The sequence below is a fragment of the Globicephala melas genome, chromosome 16 (assembly GCF_963455315.2).
Source record: "Globicephala melas chromosome 16, mGloMel1.2, whole genome shotgun sequence".
In the NCBI taxonomy this organism is placed as follows: domain Eukaryota; kingdom Metazoa; phylum Chordata; class Mammalia; order Artiodactyla; family Delphinidae; genus Globicephala; species Globicephala melas.
In genome coordinates this window covers 34,688,801-34,709,075 of record NC_083329.1, presented here as the reverse complement: position 1 = coordinate 34,709,075, position 20,275 = coordinate 34,688,801, and the positions used below count along the sequence as shown (strand labels likewise).

The 20,275-nt window shown below is 39.5% G+C and overlaps 1 protein-coding gene across 4 annotated transcripts in view; it reads left to right on the top strand.

Annotated features, from left to right (window-relative positions):
- The first annotated feature begins 171 nt into the window (after positions 1-171).
- Positions 172-20,275, top strand: part of HECTD2 (HECT domain E3 ubiquitin protein ligase 2) — a 77,107-nt gene continuing 57,003 nt past the window's right edge. For all 4 annotated transcript variants that reach the window (XR_009559243.1, XR_009559244.1, XM_030865071.2 and 1 more), the window contains exons 1-2: positions 172-383; positions 12,639-12,768. Coding sequence is in view for 2 of the 4 variants with exons in the window: in XM_030865071.2 (XP_030720931.1) it covers positions 246-383; positions 12,639-12,768 (268 nt within the window). In the remaining 2 variants the exon portion in view is untranslated. The remainder of the gene's footprint in view (positions 384-12,638; positions 12,769-20,275) is intronic.

Below are 20,275 nucleotides of genomic sequence, written 5' to 3'. Positions count from 1 at the left end.
AGGCGGGAGCGGCTGGCGGGTGGAGCGAGCGGGGGCGGGGGCGGGGCATCCGGGCGCGCGCGCGGTGCGGGTGCGCGGCGGGTGCGCGGGCGCGGGCGCGGGCGCGGGCGGGGGCGGAGCGGCGGCTGAGGTTGGACGCGACGGCGCAGAGCCCTCTCGCGGCCGCGGCGGCAGCAGCGCCAGCCCCAGCAGCAGCCCGGCCGCCGCTGCCGCCGCCGCCTAGCGCTCCCGCTGCTCAGCTTGACATGAGTGAGGTGGATCGGGTGCCCTCGCCCGCCGCGCCGCCGGCTGTGGCGGCGACTGCGCCCGAGGAGAAGAAAGGGAAGGAACCGGAGCGCGAGAAGCTGCCGCCCATCGTGTCGGCTGGCGCCGGTGCGACTGCGGTAGGTGCCGGGCGGGGGCCGCGGGGCGCCCCGACGGCAGGTCGGGACGGGGGGAGAGGGGTGCCCGGGGACCCGCGTATCCTCCGGGGAGCTCCGGACCCGCCCGGGGAGAAGCGCTCAGGCTCCCCTTTCTCGGGCCGAAATCAAAGAGTTGTGCCTCGTGGGCAGCCGTGATCACTTCGCGATCTGCACCTTCCACCCTCGGGAAATGTCGGGGTGGCCGGATACGCTGGCTGTTTTCGGTTATTTTCTGGCTTGGGGGGTTCCCACTTTCTCTAAGGAAATGACCAGCATCTTGGAGTCGGCATCATCTGTTGGATAAGGATAAGGTGTCAGGCAGGCGGGAGTGGGTTTTCCGCTGAGCTTGGGAGAGCGAATATTTCCCCCTTTTCCTCGCTTTTCTTTCCGTTCCCCCTTCAGATTGAACAGTCTGCGGCGAGTTTCCACCTAATTGTGACCTTTCCGTTACTGTCAGCCTCGATGGTGGTTTTATTTTTCATATGATACAGGCGTGTGACGTAAGGTGGGGAAGCATTTTTAACCTTTTATTTAAACTCAAGTGATCTAAGCTTCACGGGGATGGTTTCCCAGATGGATTTTTTTAAGGATTATTTGGAGAGCGCTCTCAGGCTTCAAACTACATATTGCCAGATGATGTAATGGGACAGCCCCTCTTCCCCGTTTCTACTGGTGGTTTTGACTGTTTACTTTGGAGCACACACACAAAATTAACCTCTGATTTTTGAGATTTTTATTTGACATCATATTTAAATACTTCTTGAAACTTTAGTACATTTAAAGCGCATGACTTGTCATGCAGCCGTGCATGACAAAATGGTAAAAGTTTAGAGACCATGGTACATTTTGTTTATTCCTGCTTGCAATTCATTTCTTAAAACCTCCCTCTTAAATGACTAAGAACTTACTAAAATAGCTCACTCTAATTTAAAGTATTATAGGAATAATGTTTTGATTTGGTAGGTTTTTCGAAAATGTCTAAGGACTGTGAACTGGAAATTGTTAGAACAAGCTCTTTACGTTAAATGAGCACAGCAGAGTGTAGACAGTGATAAAATGACACTTTAAAAAATTAGTACAGTTGATTGATAAGTTGGAGTTGCGGGTAGAAATTACCTTGGGAAATGCTTTGTAGGAATTTGTCACCCAACTGCTTGTAGACCCAGTTCTTGCTGTTGGTTTCCTGGGCTTTCAGAGCTTATCTGGGAAGTTCTTAACTGGCAAATAGGCAGTGTTTCAACAGTTCATTTCTAAGTCAGTTTAAAACAGTGAATGCATACATGCTTATAGGAACAGTTATGTGAATGAATTTAGATCCTCAAGTAAGCACGCTCCCCCAAACTTATTTATTTCTGTGTAATTGAAAAACTGAAGGCTTGAAATAAAAACTTGGAGAAATTGATACAGTGTGGATACAGGTCTACAGACTGTTATCTGAAACCTTGGGGCTTTGAAATTCAGAGTTCTTCGGATTTTAGAAAGGTAATTCAGTACCTATATTATGTATAATATCCACAGTGGGGTCCTGGCCATTTCCCCATAATCAAGCATATTAACAGCTCTGCAGTGAAATGTATGTGTTGTTCACACCAAATGAGGTAAGGTCTATAAGTAGCTTCCTGTCAGTTCAGCTCAGGTTGGATTGTCGGAGAGTTCAGATCAGGTACATGTTTTATCACCAAATAAGCTCTTTCAGTTTGAAGAGCTTAGAGGATTTTGGAAGTGTAATAAAGGAATATGGACTTGTACTACTAGACAAACAGAAGAATAGAGTGCAAGAAGTTTTTTAAGATCTTGAATAAAACCTTGAAAAGACCGGTTAAATCAGAAGAGGATACGAATGAATAGCAACACTTGAGATTTCTGAAGGCAGTTTCTGGTGCCTTACAAGCAGGGTTGGTAGCATTGTTTTTTTGTTTTTTTAAGTGACATTCAGAATTTAAGCCTCTTAGAAATGACAGAGGTTTATCATTAGCACTGATGTTCTGAGTCACATCAGGAGAGAAAAGGACTTAGGTTTTGCAGCAAGAGTTAGGAGAGCAAGGGAGAGATGAGCAACTTATCGATGATGATATGTGGTATGTATTTGTCAGAGATTTCTAGAGCTGGAATTCTGAGCTACAGCAATGTAAAGCCTTAGTCAAGAAAATCTGTGCTTGGTCCTCCAGAGGGCGAGAAAACAGGGAGCTGGCACAATGTCCGAATTCATCTGTAGGTGGAGAATGCCTTGGTGTGGGGGGCAGGGAAAGACAGCTTGTGGCCTGCTTGGTTGTTTTCCAGCCTCCATGTGGATCAAATAGAGCTTCTGGAGGTTTGCTTAGGAACCTGATTGCCATCAATAACTTATCTCTTTGAACCATTTTAGTGATTCTTCCTTTTTGCCCCAGGTTAACAGCTCTTTCTATGTAGTTTAAGTTTATGACTCAATTACTGTAGCCCTACAGTACTAGCTTTTTCCAATAATCATTGTATCACATTTCTGTGAGAGTTTGGAAATAGTTTAGAGTGACGGTTCCCTGAAATAAGTAGAAGGTCAGGTTATGATGACCCCAATTAAGCTTAAAGAGTTGGGATTGTATCCCAAAATTTTTTAAAAAGGTGCAGGGGTGGGATTGAGGGTGCAGGAAAGAACAGGCCTAACATGATTGATCCTAAGACTGCCTAAGTGTGCAGGAAGTCCATTCTAGCCAGCAAGTGCCTAACACGGTGGTCTCAAACCTGGCCATCATTGCCCAGGCCCGAATGCAGGCCAGTTAAATCAATTTCTGGGAGTGGGGCTCAGGCATCTTCTTTTTTTAAATTCTCAGGTGTAGCTAAGATTGAAAATTGACGCTCTGTGTAGTGAATTAAAAGCTCCTTGGAGTCTGTATTTTAAGTACACTGCCCCGAGTCTGCTTAGTTAATGGAGCAGCATTTGAAATGGAGTAGTGAAAGGTATGGGTTAAGTGAATGAGGCACAGCAGAAATCAGATTTAGTGGGGAATTGAGAGAAATGGCAGCAAAGGTGGTTCTAGTTAGAGGTGCTCACAGGTCCAAGATAGAGCCCTCAGAGGCCTCTCAGTGTTCGGGGTTGGCCTTGCTGCTGTGGAGAGGTGATGTAGGCCTACAGAGCTAAGGGGAATAAGGAATATGAAGGGCTAACGATGTGAATATTTACTGAAATTGACAGATTAGAGTGGAGAAGAATATTATAAAGTAGTTGCTGCTGTAATACAGAAGTTAGAAAAAATTGGTGAATGGGGAAGAGGAAAAGGGTGAAAGGAGGAGCAGATAATAGTGATGAGTGAGGATGAGTTTGTCTACTTCATCATTTAAGTCAGGTGAGAAGAGAAAGGGAGATTCTCCATGGCATAGGGTTCAAGAAAGAGCTAGACTTTACTTAGGTCAGGGAGGTGAAAGGAAACGGAGGAAATCATTTTAGGATGGTAAAGGGAAGTTTGCCCACAATGAAGGTCAGGAGACTTGTCAAGCAGGGGGAAGGTGAGAGCAAAGCTTAAGGTATGTGGAGAGGATTTGGTAGGAAGTCGGTAACAAGAGTGAGAAGTTTGTACTTGTTGTGTCAGGAGTGTTTAAAGGGGCTTGATGGAACCTCTGGGCCAAAATGTAACTACCAATTATTGAACATCTATTATGTTGAGCTTTGGGCTAGATGCTACAGAAAACACAAAGTTTAAAAAAAAAAAAAAGATTCCTGCCTCAGGGTAGGCAGGGCTGACACATGAAAACACAGCAAAGCAAAGCAATGTGTAAAAGCCACCATGTGCCATAGAAACAATTTGCTCTGTAGGAGATCAGAGAAAGGATATCAGTGGGTGCAGAACTGTAAAGAAAGGGCTTAAAGTAAAGGTAATTATTTAGGCTGGCTGGCCATTGAAGGATGATAGGATTTGGATGGGCAAAAGCAAGTGGGAAAAGTAATCCAGTGGGGAAAACAATGTGAACGAGGCTTAAAGGGAAGAATTAGGGAGTAATAAAGTAAGCCCAATGGGAGCATGCTGGCAACTTGTGGGAGGTAAGTGAGATTGCATGGGGGCTGGACCAAATCAGCAGGTGGGGAAGTTGGGACTTTTTTTTTCCTGTTCTTAGCAGGAAACCATTGGAGTTTCTTAAATAGAGGAACAACATAATGAAATTAGTGGTAGTAATTAGAGGTAGTTAGACTGGAGGAGGAAGGAGAAAGAGGGCAAGGAAGGAGCTCTGCAGTTCATACTGGAGATCATGGGGCATCCGTTAGAGTTGTGGCCATGTGATAAGGTATAAGGGATGGAAGAATCCACACGAAGTGGAATCTAGTGGAACCTAGATAACAGGGATGAAAGAGAAGGAAGATTAATAAAGAAAAAGGATTCTAAAGTTTGCAGATGAGTTCTCTCAGAGAAAAACATTTACGTAAAAAGGCCAACAGCATTCCAAATAAATGTGTATGTGTGAACTTCGATAAAACTTGCCCATCTAGGTGTTTGGAACAAACTTATTTTTGGAAAATTTTGTACCCTTTTCAAACGAGATGAGATGGGAAAGAATGAAGGCTATGGTGGTAAAAGTGTCTTAAGCAATTTAATAAACCACAGATATTACAAAAATGCATCATTTATGCATATGTGTAATACATATAGATAATACAAGTGATTGCCACCATTTACTTCAGTACCTACTCTGTGCCAGGCATCTTCCATGTATCTTTCATCTAGTCAGTTAGTGCAACCAAAGCCAATCACCTAACTGCTGTGACCATGAGGAAGATACTGTTCCCACTTAACAGGAATCTGAGAGTCAGGTTATGTGTAGTATACCTTGCCAGAGGGTAAAATGGCTAGTAAGGGGCAGAGCTCGGTTTCAATTGAGACTTTTCTGGCTCAAAAAAATGCCATGCTCTTTGCCTTATTCCACGTACTCTGTATCTGTGGTCAGAGACCGTGGGGTTCAAAGAACCCGTACCTATAGCAGTATTTCCTAGTTTAGAAGAAAGGATGTGGCCCAGGGACAAATTTGTTCAAAACTTTGTTCCTAGAGATAGAACTGTTATGGGAGAGAAATATGTATTCTAGAATATCTGATAATATCAGTTTTAATTATGGTATGAATGTATCATTAAATTCTATGTAAAATAAAGCAATCTCATTAAAGAAGAGTGATCAGAGATTCATAAGACACAAAAAGGGAAGGCTGTCGCTACATAAATACATAACCAAGGTGTGTCTAATTTTGAGTGGGTTGTAAAGTCGTCTGCCAACTTTTTTTTTAATTGCAAAGCCACATTGTAGTTGCTACTTATCCTCCCATTCAAAATTAACTCAGGATGTTAGGACATGAATAATTTGACTATATTTACAGTTGAAGAAAAATGGTCATTATAAGTTACAAACCAGGGGCTTCCCTGGTGGTGCAGTGGTTGAGAATATGCCTGCCAATGCAGGAGACACGGGTTTGAGCCCTGGTCTGGGAAAATCCCACATGCCGCGGAGCATCTAGGCCTGTGCGCCACAACTACTGAGCCTGCGCGTCTGGAGCTTGTGTTCCGCAACAAGAGAGGCCGCGACAGTGAGAGGCCTGCGCGCCGCGATGAAGAGTGGCCCCCGCTCGCTGCAACTAGAAAAAGCCCTCGCACAGAAACGAAGACCCAACACAGCCAAAAATAAATAAATAAATTAATTAATTAATTAATTAAAAAAAAAAGAATCTGCCTGCCAATGCAGGGGACACAGGTTTGAGCCCTGGTCTGGGAAGATCCCACATGCTGTGGAGCCACTAAGCCCGTGCACCACAACTACTGAGCCTGCGCTCTAGAGCCCGCGAGCCACAACTAGTGAGCCCGCAAGCCACAACTACTGAAGCCCGTGCGCCTAGAGCCCGTGCTCCTCAACAAGAGAAGCCACCGTAATGAGAAGCCCGTGCACAGCAATGAAGACCCAACACAGCCAAAAATAAATAAATTTATTTATTTATTTAAAAAAAAACATAACTTATGAACCAGAGAACCTCTAGAAGTGTCCAGTATGATACTGCCTTGCTATTTGTAGCTCCCTTTCTATAAAATGGGGAAAATAGTAATAGAACTTACCTCACAGGGTAGATAAGAAGACTAACTTAGTTAATACACATAAAGTATTTAAGAAAGAGCCTTGACAAAGTAAGCATTCACATAAGCCAGCCAGCCCTTTCCCATCCTGTCCTGTGGCTTCAGTACTTTCCTTTACAAGCTTTCTTGGTTTTTTTTTTTTTGGCTGCGACTTGCACGCATCTTGCGGGATCTTGGTTCCCTGACTAGGGGTCAGACCCGGGCCACAGCAGTGAAAGCCCCGAATCCTAACCACTAAGCCACTAGGGAACTGCTTTAGAACCTTCTTTATCAAGCCTCAAGCTCTACAGATACCACCTTTATCAACCTACCTGCACCACCCCCCCTACACACACACACACACACACACACACACACACACACACACACACACACACACACACGGGCCCTCTCTGAATTAAGGGATGTCATGCGCTCTCTGAACTCTTCAGGACTGGGGTATGGTACATATGAATTTTTCTGAAAGGGAACAGTAATGGCTTCAGAAAGGGGTACTGCTCACTGTTCCAGTGTAGCAGCTTAGTCTGGCATAGTGTACGGAAATTAACTTGCTTATATTTACTTGAATTGAGGAAGAGAGAGTAGCAAAAGATCAACAGAAGATGAATGAAGAAGGAGGTGGAGCTGAGAAAGCTCTGGAAAGTTTGGATTTTTCTACTTTTTCTCCTGTGATAAGGATCCCTTCTTGCACTATAAAAATGTTAGACTGCTAAGCCTTATATGAATAACTAGTTGTTCTTAAGTTGATATTTATAACTTGGTGACAGTTTAGTAAGCAGTCAAAAAACATTTTGCAGGGAATAATTATAATAAATGTCTGTGCCTTTTAAAAATAGAAACTATTAAAATTTTACTAATTCACCTTAATTGAAAAGTCATTGTGAAGTTTGAACCTAGTCATTAAAGAAAGCTGTGTTTCAAATTAACTTGGTTTTGATCCAGACATTTTTATTAAAGAACAGTAAATTGGTTGAGAATTGTGACTACCTCAAATCACACATTTTAAAAGTAGTATTTTATCCTATAATGGTAATCTGTTGATGCAATTTCCTTTTTTCCCATCTTGTGAAATAAGTGAATAAAATCACCCAAGCCAGTTTGCCTTTCTGATAAGCAAACACTGAAATTTCTGAGCATCAGGACTAACGTTTCCTTTGTATTAAGTAGAGTTAGTTTTCAGTTATCTGTAAGGTCAATTGCATTGTGATTTTTTTTTTTTTTTGAGTGTTAAAGTTTTGTTTCAGAATCCACATCCTTCCTAGTCTCCTTTGAAAGATGTGGTTTATATCACTTAAAGAAAGCAATTTCACTGGGGCCGGTGCTATTTAGTTGGGGAGGGAGATTCTTCACACCTTGAAAGTAGCCAACTTTTCACATCTTAGTAGAAGGTTATAGAGCACTGATTTTATAACCTAGTATCCTAATAAGGAACTGTGAAAAAACATACAAAAAAGAAGAACAAAATACCTCTACCCAGGAACAGGGCCTAAAATAGTCTCCTTTGTAGACTCTAAATACAGTTAAGGCCTCTCATCTGGTGTGGCCCTAACTGGTAGTTTAGGTCAGTTTATTTTAAAAGTTGGTAAAGCAAAGTATATTCAGTGCTTTTTATTTTAACTTAAAACATATAAATGTACATTTGTTCACCAATCTTTTGACATAGTAACATTTGCTCAGTATCTCAGGAAGCCACTCAAGTCTTTTGTAAAGTAGTTTTTCTATGCACCATAGGTGTTCCCTGGACTCATTGAGACTGAAGGATCCCTGCTTTATATTAAGAGCACTTAATGTATTGCTGAACTATTCATCTTTGGGTTTGAAAAATAAATTTCATTGAGGTGTGACCAAAGTGTACAGATTGCCATTGTCCCTATATACATATCTGAAATGACCAAAGCAAGAAACTCAGTTTTTATTACTTCAGATATCTTTGATTCTTCGTCTATATTTTATACCGTATTTAAATTTGCTACCTGTCCAGCAAATCTTTTCTTCCAGAATGATGCAGGGAAATGAGGAAATCAGAATAATAATTCTGTCCTAATTCCTAAGATTGTATGTTGGATTGGATCTAGTTTAGGAAAGTATTCTTTCATCTATATCAGCTCTGTCCAATAGAAATAGAATGTGAACCACGTACATAATTTAAAGTTTTCTAATAGCCACATTAAAAAGAATAAAAATAAAGACGTAAAATAAATTTTAATAATGTATTTTATTTAATACAGTATATCAAGAAATTTACCATTTCAACATTTAATCAATATAGACGTTTAATGAGATATTTTATCTCTTCTTCATACTAAGCCTTTGAACACTGTGTATTTTACACTTACTAGCACATTTCAAGTGCTCAGTAGCAAATGGTTATATTAGTGCAGATTTAAATGTTGTCTTCTTGTTCTCCCAAGATTTCTTAGATTCATTCTTCGTTCTAATTACTGTTTATTCCTACTGCAGCAGTCCTCAACATGTGGTCCTCAACATCCTTTTAAATGTCCATGAGGTCAAAACTACCTTTGTAACGATACTGGGATGTTATTTGTGTTGCCTTGTTCTCTCTCATTCTCTCGAGTGTACGGTGTAGTTTTCTGTGTGACACATGATATTGCAACAAACTGAATGCAGAAACAGATAGAAAAATAGATTTGCAAAATGTAAACCATGCCACTCTTCTCACTGATTTTTGTTTGGGAAAATAGTTACTTGTCCATAAATGGGTTTATTCTATTTTAAAAGGAATTGTACATACATACAGTAATTTTTAAGAATGCAGAGAGGTCCTGAAACTAGAAAGTTTGAGAACCACTATGCTAGTGTATGTAGAATTTCCTTTGTATTATTACCATTAATGCTTTTTATTTGGTATTACTGATGACAGATATTCTACATAAGTGAATTTTCCAACTAGCCAAGTGTTGTTGGACATTTTAGAATACCCAGTCATTGATTGTATGGAACATTTTCTGAAATAACATTATGTACATCTCTTCTCAAATAGAAGATACTGAACATAATTTAACATATCCTGGTGACTGGATCCCCTATGACAACTTTGCACAGCCAACTAAACCAAAGAGCTCTATGGAGAATCCATCTACCTGTGCATTTGTGTGTGTTGTCTCTATAGTAAATAAAACTTCTGCCAGTCTCACTTATCTAATAGCTAGAATGCAACATTAATTTTTACTTGATATGATTTAAAATGCTAGCATTTCCAGCTGGTTGCAAAGCTAGTAGTTTAAAATATGTTGTGAATAATGAATTTTGTAAACATTACAAAATAATGAATTTTGTAAACAGTTAAAAAAATTTTACTTCAGGTACTCTAATATAGTGAGATATTATGACTTTAAAAAGTGTTTCATGATGGAACAGAGCCAGCAATTATTCTTTTATCAAAGATTGGTTTAGGGACTTCCCTGGCGTGCATTGGTTAGGACTGCACGGCGTCCACTGCAGGGGGCAGTTATAACAAGGAATGATATACTTTTTCAAATGTATAGGCTATTTTAATTTTATTTTTCTAATTAGCTAGGTCTGTGAACTTGAGCATATTGTTTTAATTTACCAAGATTATGCAAATTATGTAATTTACAAAGACTTTTATAGAAAAGTATTGCATATCACTATTTTATTAATCTCTTTCTCCAATTTTCTCTGTCCTCCTTGGGAATCTACATCTCTGTTAGAGATTAGAACTGATAGTTGTTAAATGGCTTTATTGATTGAATCAGTTACTTGTGGGTTCTTTTTTTAATTATTTGAAGATTCCACAAGTGAACCAAGCAATGTTCTTTGGGATCTCCTTTTATTAAGAAGGAGTAGAGGAAGGGGGAGAAAAATAAAATAAAATATTGAGTCTTTCCCAGATTGCTAGAATATCAAAGATTTTCCTAAAGTACAGTTAGTTTTTCTGCTTATGTTAATTTCCTCTGGTTAGGTGAGTTGCTCCTGAAGCTATTATATTTCATTCAGCATATATCTATAAAAGTAGAGAAGATAACATCAACCACAAGAGTTGTGAAAACAGGCTGATATATGTAACATACTTCCTATCGCATGATAAATCCTTAATAAGTGATAGCTACTGTAGTGAGAAACTCTGAGCTATAGTGGTTTAAGAATACAGACATTAAGGTTATTCAGACTAGAGTTTGAATTCCCACTTCCCAGCTCTGTGAACTTCGGCATGGTACTTCAGTTTCCTCATTTGTAAAATGAAGTGTAAATATGCAACTCATAGGAATGTTGTATTAAAGCACCTAATATAATAGTAGGCATATACCTAGTACTCAATACATGACTTGTTTTAGTGAGTTATTATCATAGGAGTAACCATTTGTGAAACACTCAGCGTGTCATATGTTCTGTACAAGACCCTAGATGACGTTGTCTGTGATTCTGAAACTTCAGATTCATATCCTACATCTGTTAGAAGATGACTTTATTTCAGTTGGGCAATATGTTTAACTTTTTTTAGGCTGGATCACGTAGCCTAATCCTAACACAGAAATGTTGATTCAGACTTCACTGAGCCTAAATCTAGCCAAAAAGCAAGCAAAAACAAATAAAGCAAACAAACAAACAAACCAACCCAAATTCTTTGAGCAGCCACAGATGTCACACACACAAAATCGCATATGTACTTTCCTTATGGAAGCATTCCTCAAGTTCTCATTTAGTGCCCCTCACATCTCTGTTGTTTTGTTAGCTGAATGACTTTAGGTGAGTCTCAATTCCATTTTCCTCATCTATGAAATAAAGGAGTTAAATAACTAATTTCTAGAAATCTCAAGTCCAGAAACTTTTAAATTCTATGTGTATAGCATCTGAATTTTTTATGGGTTATTTTTCTATACTAATCTCTTAAAAAGAAAAAACAATAAATTTACTCTGAAGTATAGGATCTATGCACAGGATTCCCTGAACGTCAAGCTCTGTGATGAATAAGGAATTTCTAGTCCAGCATGAAGGACCAGTATGACACCAATTATAATTTCAGTGGAATAATTTAAGTAAATCACAAGTATAAATAAGAGTGATTGATTTTTGTGGAAATGGTGACCACCAGAAAAAGCTTTGCAGAGAAGTTATGATAGAATGGGTTAGGCTGCATTTACAAGGTAGTCCCAAGTTTCAGTGTTTGAAAATTGTAAAGGTGCATTTATTGCTGATGGTATAATCTAATGTTGGTCAGCAGTGGCTCTGCCTCACATAGTGATTCGGGGACCCAAGCCAACGAATGCTCTAGCATCTCAGCTTGTAGCCTCTGGGATTATTACAGTAGAAGAAAAGAGAGAGGAACTGGAGATTGTCCCACCAGCCTTAAATGCATCAGTACTTTCTGGTCCCAAAATGGCAGACATCACTTCTGCTTCTGGCCTGTTAGAATTAATCAGATGGCTGCATTTAGCTGTAAGAGAGTGGGCGATGTGGGAAAGTGAATATTTGGTGAGTGTAAATGTTTTTGCAACATGGCATCTGAGTTGATTCTAAAAAGCTAAGTGGAAATCAGTCTGGTAAATGAGGAAGGAGGAAATGAAAAACTCTCTACTCTGAAAGCAAAGAATGCCTAGCCATATTTTTCTTAAGTCCCCTTACACCCAAAGTCCAATCTCGTGTTTAGAGAAATAAATGAACTCTAAAAGATTTATCTTTTGACCTGAGCTTTTGAAGTTGCATCAAGACTAGAAAACCTTTAATCAATCAACCTGCGAAGTATCATATGCATGTTAACTACTGAAAAAATATTTGTGGAGGTCACAAAAACAGTGTTACCTAAATACCAAGTTAAAATAGCAGATAACATGAATGAAACGTGTACTGTGGGCAAGGAACTCTGCTCATTGTTTTACATGCATTATCTCAGTTAAACCTCACAGTAACCCTGTGAGGAAGGTACTGTTATTATCCCCATTTCCAAACTTTATCAACCTGTAAGCAGTTAGATGGCATGACTGTTTTCCTTTTATACTTAAAACAATTTGGTCCTGGAAAAGGTAAGTCAATAATATATACAGGTTTTATCTATCTATCTATCGTGCATCTATCATCAGATTAAAATCTCTATTTTAAATGTTTATGATTTTTGCAGTAAAATAATTTAAATAGAGTGACTAGGAATTATGCTGCAATGTTAACTTTTCTGTTTTTAGGGTTTGGACAGGGGATCCAAAGGCCAGATTTCTACTTCCAGCAGTTTTATTTCAACTGTTAACCAGAAGAAAGAAGCTGCTGAAAACAGAAGTTCACCTACACATCTTGTTTTCCCTAACATCAAGAATGGTAAGAAATTTTTAATTTTAAAAATTAATGTAGTTACAATTATTAAAAGTATATGTAGTATGTGTATCTTGGCGCAAGTATATTATTGAACTATTAAAAAGTAGATTTTAATTATTCAGTGTTGTTCTACTAGGTCTAGTTAGTTAATACAATAAAAAATAAGCTATAAATATTTACAGAAAGGAGCAAAATCATTATTTTTAGGTAATTGTTACCTAGAGTAAGAGAATCACATACAAAGCTCATGAATAAGAAAGTTTGGTTAGGGAGCCTGACACAATATAAACATACAAAAATTCAGTAGATTTCCTTTATTTGAGCAGTAATCAATCAGAAGAGTTGATGGAAAATATACGAAATATTTAGAAATAAACCAAGGAGAAAGTGAGCAAAACCTATACGAAGAAAAACTATGAAACTTTATCAAAAGACTAAAAGGTGGTTTGAACGGAAAAACTTAAATATCATAGAGATCTCAGATACACCCGATTTACTCTCTAACATTTAATGAATTTTTCAACAGTTTTTTAGGGGGAAACTTAAGAAAATGATGCTCTATTTGATTTATAAGAATAAATGAGAGAATGCAAGGAAAAGTAATGAGGGAACCCATTCCTTCGTATTACTATATATTATAAAGCTGTACCAATGGTAGGACTACCACCAAGGTAGCCAAATACATGGAGACGGATCAGTAAAACATAGTGTATATAAATGATATTAAATTATTCAAAAGATGGAATTAGGCCAACTAGCCAACTTTTTGAAAATGGTAACTTTAGATTTTTAAAAACTACAAAAGTACTAGAAGAAAACACAGGAAATTGTTTTTATAATAAAATTCTTGGAATGATAGCAATGTGAACAGCCATAAAACAAAAAAATTGAAAAGTTTGAAGACATAAGAAAATTTAAAAGTTCTATAGGAATTTTAGAAGGTCATAAACAAAGTTAAAGTAAGATGTCATAGTCAGTGAAAACAAATCCTTGAATCATAGAGATCATTAATAAATCAGTAAAATGAACATTTCATTAGGAAAAAAAGACAAAGTGTATGAACAGACCCATCAAAAAAGGAAATATGAATAATTAATACACGTGAAAGGATGCTCAGTCTCACTAGTATTAAAGGAAGTACAGATTAAAACAAGTAGTTAACATTTCCCTACTCAGTGGCAGAGAATGAAGACATGTGTATCTGTGGGGTTGTCTAGGGAGTGTGAAAATGGGCACTTTTATGAGTAGAGGGCTTGGAAATTGATACAACTTTTCTGGAGAGCAAATTATTTGACATACATTCAATTTTTAAAATGTTCATATACTCGCTGATCCAGTGTTACATTTCTAGGAATTTATTCTAAGGAAATAACGTATGTTGAAAGACCTATGGAAAGAATGTACATTGTTTATAATAGTGGTATTTGAAGCAATCTAAATGAATTGGTTGACTAAATTATGGTAATCCATATTGTAAATACCATGCTTTTATTAAGAGATGACAGGTGTATAAATTTTCTAGGAGAAATACTTATAATACATTGTAAAATGAAAAATGCAAATTACACAGTAATAGGTAGAATATGACTCCAGTTTTTTTAAGTGTGGGGAAACCTTTTATACTTCTTTGAGCAGAATAAAGAAGTATGGAAGGATGCCCACCAGCCTGTTAATGGTTTCCTCAGTAAAGTAGGATTGGGTGGATATTATTAATATGCTCGATTTCTTTATATAACTCTATATTGTTTTATCACAGAGAATATATACTACTTGCATAATTTTAAGTGCCCCTTGCCCTGTAATGAAACAAAACAAATCTGCAAAGGTTTAGATGTCCCTCACACCTGGACAAAAAACAACAAACCTCAGAATGTTTAAGGACCTTGTTCCTGGTAAATTGCTGTGTCCATAAGCTGCACATGGCATAAATTATTCTTCCGCATATTTTCTGTTGACACTCCAAAGGATTGCTAGACCTATTCTACACTCTTGCAAGTTAGCATTTATATTGTCTCATTTATCAACCTTTGCCTTTGATAATTTCTTTCTTCTTTTATTTATTTTTATTTTTTTATATTTTATTTTATTTATTTTTTTATACAGCAGGTTCTTATTAGTTATCTGTTTTATACATATTAGTGTATATATGTCAACCCCAATCTCCCAATTCATCCCACCACCACCACCACCCCTGCCCCCCTTTCCCCCCTTGGTGTCCGTACATTTGTTCTCTACATCTGTGTCTCTATTTCTGCCTTGCAAACCAGTTCATCTGTACCATTTTTCTAGATTCTACATATATGCGTTAATGTACGATGTTTGTTTTTCTCTTTCGGACTTACTTCACTCTGTATGACAGTCTCTTGGTCCATCCACGTCTCTACAAATGACCCAATTTTGTTTCTTTTAATGGCTGAGTAATATTCCATTGTATATATGTACCACATCTTCTTTATCCATTTGTCTGTCAGTGGGCATTTAGGTTGCTTCCATGACCTGGCTATTGTAAATAGTGCTGCAGTGAACATTGGAGTGCATGTGTCTTTTTGAATTATGGTTTTCTCAGGGTATATGCCCAGTAGTGGGATTGCTGGGTCATATGGTGATTCTATTTTTAGTTTTTAAGGAACCTCCATACTGTTCTCCATAATGGCTCTATCAATTTACATTCCCACCAGCAGTACAAGAGGGTTCCCTTTTCTCCACACCCTCGCCAGCATTTGTTGTTCATAGATTTTCTGATGATGCCCATTCTAACCTGTGTGAGGTGATACCTCATTGTAGTTTTGATTTGCATTTCTCTAATAATTAGTGATGTTGAGCATCTTTTCATGTGCCTCTTGGCCATCTGTAGTCTTCTTTGGAGAAACATCTATTTAGGTCTTCTGCCCATTTTTTGACTGGGTTGTTGGTTTTTTTAATACTGAGCTGCATGAGCTGTTTGTATATTTTGGAGATTAATACTTTGTCCATTGATTCGTTTGCAAATATTTTCTCCCATTCTGAGGGTTGTCTTTTTGTCTTGTTTATAGTTTCCTTTGCTGTGCAAAAGCTTTTTAAGTTTCTTTAGATCCCATTTGTTTATTTTTGTTTTTATTTCCATAACTCTAGGAGGTGGGTCAAAAATGATCTTGCTGTGATTTATGTCATGGAGTGTTCTGCCTATGTTTTCCTCTAAGAGTTTGATAGTGTCTGGCCTTACATTTAGGTCTTTAATCCGTTTTGAGTTTATTTTTGTGTATGGTGTTAGGGAGTGTCCTAATTTCCTTCTTTTACATGTAGCTGTCCAGTTTTCCAGCACCACTTATTGAAGAGACTGCCTTTTCTCCATTGTATATCCTTGCCTCCTTTGTCATAGATTAGTTGGCCATAGGTGTGTAGGTTTATCTCTGGGCTTTCTATCCTGTTCCATTGATCAACATTTCTGTTTTTGTGCCAGTACCATATTGTCTTGATTACTGTAGCTTTGTAGTATAGTCTGAAGTCAGGGAGAGTGATTTCTCCAGGCCCGTTTTTTTCCCTCAAGATTGCTTTGGCTATTCGGGGTCTTTCTTCTTTTATTTACATACACACATACAAGCATATTTCATTACCTCAGTCTTATTCTAAGGAGGCACCAGTGCCCGTATGTCACAGTCCTGCAACACACAACAAAACAAACTTATAATTGTGATACCATTATACCATAAATAAATAAAGTGAGCCTATTTGATGGGGGAGAGGAGTTGAGAGAGATGATTTCTATTTTAGGCATGAACTAGATACTAACTGTAACCTTTATTTGTATAATATTTACAATTTAGGGAAACCTTTCATGTAATTTTCTTTGAGCAATCACATAAAATAGAATAGGTATTAGAATCGTTGCCATATAGTTTTCTGTTGCTGCTTAACAAATTATCACAAACCTAATGTCTTAAAAACAACACCATTTATTAGCTCACAGCTCTTTAAGTCAGAGGTCTTGGTGGGTGTGGCTGGGTTTTCTACTTGGGCGTCTCTCAAGGTGGAACCTGGGCTGGACTCTGGGGAAGAATCCTCCTCTGAGGTCCTCAGGTTGCTGGCAGAACTCACTGTATGCAGTTGAGACTGAGGTCCCGTCTCCTCGCTGACTGTCAGCCAGGGCTGCTCTCAGCTTCCAGGGACCCTCACAGGTTGCCACGGGCTGCCCCCAGGCCCTTTGGCTGTATCCCAGCCTACTGTTTCAGGCTGGCAGCAGGATCCCTTGTGTCGAATCCCCTTAGTACTTCCAGTGCCTCTGCCTTTGCCTTCTGCAACCAGTGGGAGAAAGCTCTCTACTTATAAAGGCCTCACGTTACAAGGTTTTGCCTACCTGGATAATCTCCCTATTTTAAGGTCAACCAGTTAGTAGCCTGAATTAGATCTGCACAACCCCTTTTGTCATGTTATGCAAGGTGATAGGATGGAACACCAGGAGGCTGAGAATCGTCCAGCCATCTTAAAATTCTGCTTCTCACACCCATAAGAGAATTGGCTCAGACAGGGTAAGTGACTTGGCCACAGTCATGCTGCTAAGTGACAGAACCACAATTCAATCCCACATTTTCTGACAACAGAACTCTTGTTCTGAGAGACAGAGGAAACTCCTGATTGACTTGTTTCTCTTGGCTGATTAATCATATCACGTTAATCACACAACTCTAATTACATCATCTCCATACTCCCTAGCTTCCAAAATTAAATAAAAATTTTTTACTTTTACACGCAAGGATATTCGTAATATGACAGCTTTTCAACTTTATCTCCTGTCTTTCTCCTACATACTTACATTTCAACTATTCTCTGGGATGCCTCACACCTTTTTACCACAGAGTTTTTGCAATTTTTTCCCACTGCCTGGAACACTCTGTCCCCTCTTCTCTACCTGTCAGATCCTGTCTGTTCTTCAAAGCTACGTTTTTACTAAACCTTTACTGATTCTCCCTAACCAGATGTAATTCTTCCCTTCTTACAATTTAGGGGTTTTTTTCTCACCTCTTTTAGTCTCTCAACCTTGTGTAGTATCACTTGTGTACTTTAATCTCCTAGACTGTATGTTTCATGAGGGAATAAATACCTTTGTAACCCCTGCAGAGCCTAGGACAGTCCGCTTATTCATCAGGGGATCTTAGCATGTATTTATCGCATAGGGTGAAACAAGAGAGAACTCAGGACTGGAAAGAGCTGTGCAAGTGGGTGCACCAGAGCAGTATCAACAGCAGCCACATCAGCGACTTCATATAGTGCCCACTGCGTGTCAGGCACAATTCCAAGCACTGCACAGATATAGACTCCAGTAGTCCCTACAGCAGCCTGAGATAGGAATTATTTTCCTAGTCCAAGGGTAAGGAAACTTAAGCCACAGAGAGTTGTAAGTGCTTGCCCTGCATGAATTTATGTAGCTAATGAATGGCAGAAACAGAAAAAGGAAAAGAGAGTCAAAGGTAGTTTAAAAGAAGGAGAGTTGGTAAAAAGAAAAGGAAATGAGCCCTGAAGCAGCTAAGAGACCCAGGTTGTGCTATGACTTGGAAATTCAAGGGAAAAGAAAATTTAAAGAAGAGGATTTAGTCAATAATGCCATTGGTAAGAGAGGACAAGATGAGTAAGCACTGCGGCAGAGCCAAGGATTTGTTGGTTAATGGGTTTATGGTGACTTTGAGAACAGTTTCAGTAGGATGGGATGAGGAGAATTCAAATTGTAAAAAGTTAAGGGTAGATCTAATTAAGGCTGCTAATTGGTTGACCTTAAAATATGGAGATTATCCAGGTAGGCAAAACCTTGTAACGTGAGGCCTTTACAAGCAGAGAGCTTTCTCCCACTGGTTGCAGAAGACAAAGGCAGAGGCACTGGAAGCACTAAGGGGATTCGACACAAGGGATCCTGCTGCCAGCCCTGAAACAGTAGGCTGGGATACCGCCAAAGGGCCTGGGGGCAGCCCGTGGCAACCTGTGAGGGTCCCTGGAAGCTGAGAGCAGCCCTGGCTGACAGTCAGCGAGGAGACGGCACCTCAGCCTCAACTACAAACAGTGAGTTCCGCCAGCAACCTGAGGACCTTGGAGGAGGATTCTTCCCCAGAGTCCAGCCCAGGTTCCACCTTGAGAGACCCCCAAGTAGAAAACCGAGGCACACCCACCAAGACCTCTGACTTAAAGAGCTGTGAGCTGATAAATGGTGTTACCACTAATCTGGTAAGGATCTAGGGGCAGTGTAGACAGCCTTTAGAGTAGCTTGAACTGGAAGGAAGAAAGAAAGAACAGTGGAATTTTTTTTTTAAAGCCAAGTCAAAAAAAAATTTTTTTAAACATCTTTATTGGAGTATAATTGCTTTACAATGATGTGTTATAAAGCAGAAACTAGAACAGTGGAATCTTGCAGGGTAGTGTGGTCAAGCAAAAAGATCTGGCACAGGGAGAGGTTAAAGTTGCAGTGGGAACGTAAAATAATAAAATGAACAGAGAGAATAGGATCCAGGATGAAGACAAGCACAGGGGTTGAGGTGTTGACTCCAACAAGGAAAGAAGGGCACCTCTTGCTCAGACTATGGACTTGAGGGAAGAGAGGGAGTAGGAGAAGGAAATGGAAGTTTTTCTTGCCATGAATTTAGTCATCTCCTTGGAGAATGTGTTAGTTTCCTAGGGCTTCTGCAACAAAGCACCACAAACTTGCTGGCTTAAAACAATAGAAATTTGTTCTCTCCTGGTTCTGGAGGCTCTACGTCTAAACTGCAGGTATTGGCCGGGTTGGTTCCTTTTGAAGCTTCTGAGGGAGAATCTGTTCCATGCCTCTCTCCTAGCTTCTGCTGGCTGCCAGCAACTCTTGGTGTCCCTTGGCTTGTAGATGCCTCACTGCAATCTCTGCCTCTATCTTTACATGGCCTTCTCTCCTGTATGTCTTTCTGTGCCCAAATTTCTCTCTTCTTGTAAGGACACCAGTCACTGGATTAGGGCCCATCCCAATCCAGTGTGACCTCATCTTAATTCAGTTACAACTACAAAGACCTTATTTCCAAATAAAGTCACATTAACAGGTCCTGGGGGTTTAGGACTTCAACATATCTTTCTGGCTGACACAGTTCAGCCTACAGCAGAGGGTTAGAAACCTTATGAACACTGAATTGTCTGCTAAGGAGAATGATGGGGAATCAAAAGGAAAGGATGCATAGCCATAACCTTCTTCGTTTGGGCTGTTTGTTCAAATTCCTTAGCTTTTGATTCCCACTGACACTATACTCCATTCTTTCTACACTGCTACTATCTTAATCTCTGAGCCCAGCTCACCAGCGTGTTGCCCACACCTGCCTGTCTCCTCCCTGGGTGCATGTATTGATTCAGAATGTGGTCCACCTACTTGGTCTCCCGCCACTTGTCTGCTTCCCTCTCATCTGTTCCATTATTGTGGAATCTGCAGTCAGCCCGACCCTAAACTTGGAGTATTTGTATATATGTCACTCTATAGGAATAGACCTGTTAGCTGACTTCCTTTACCATGTTGGAACTCCTAGTGCTGACT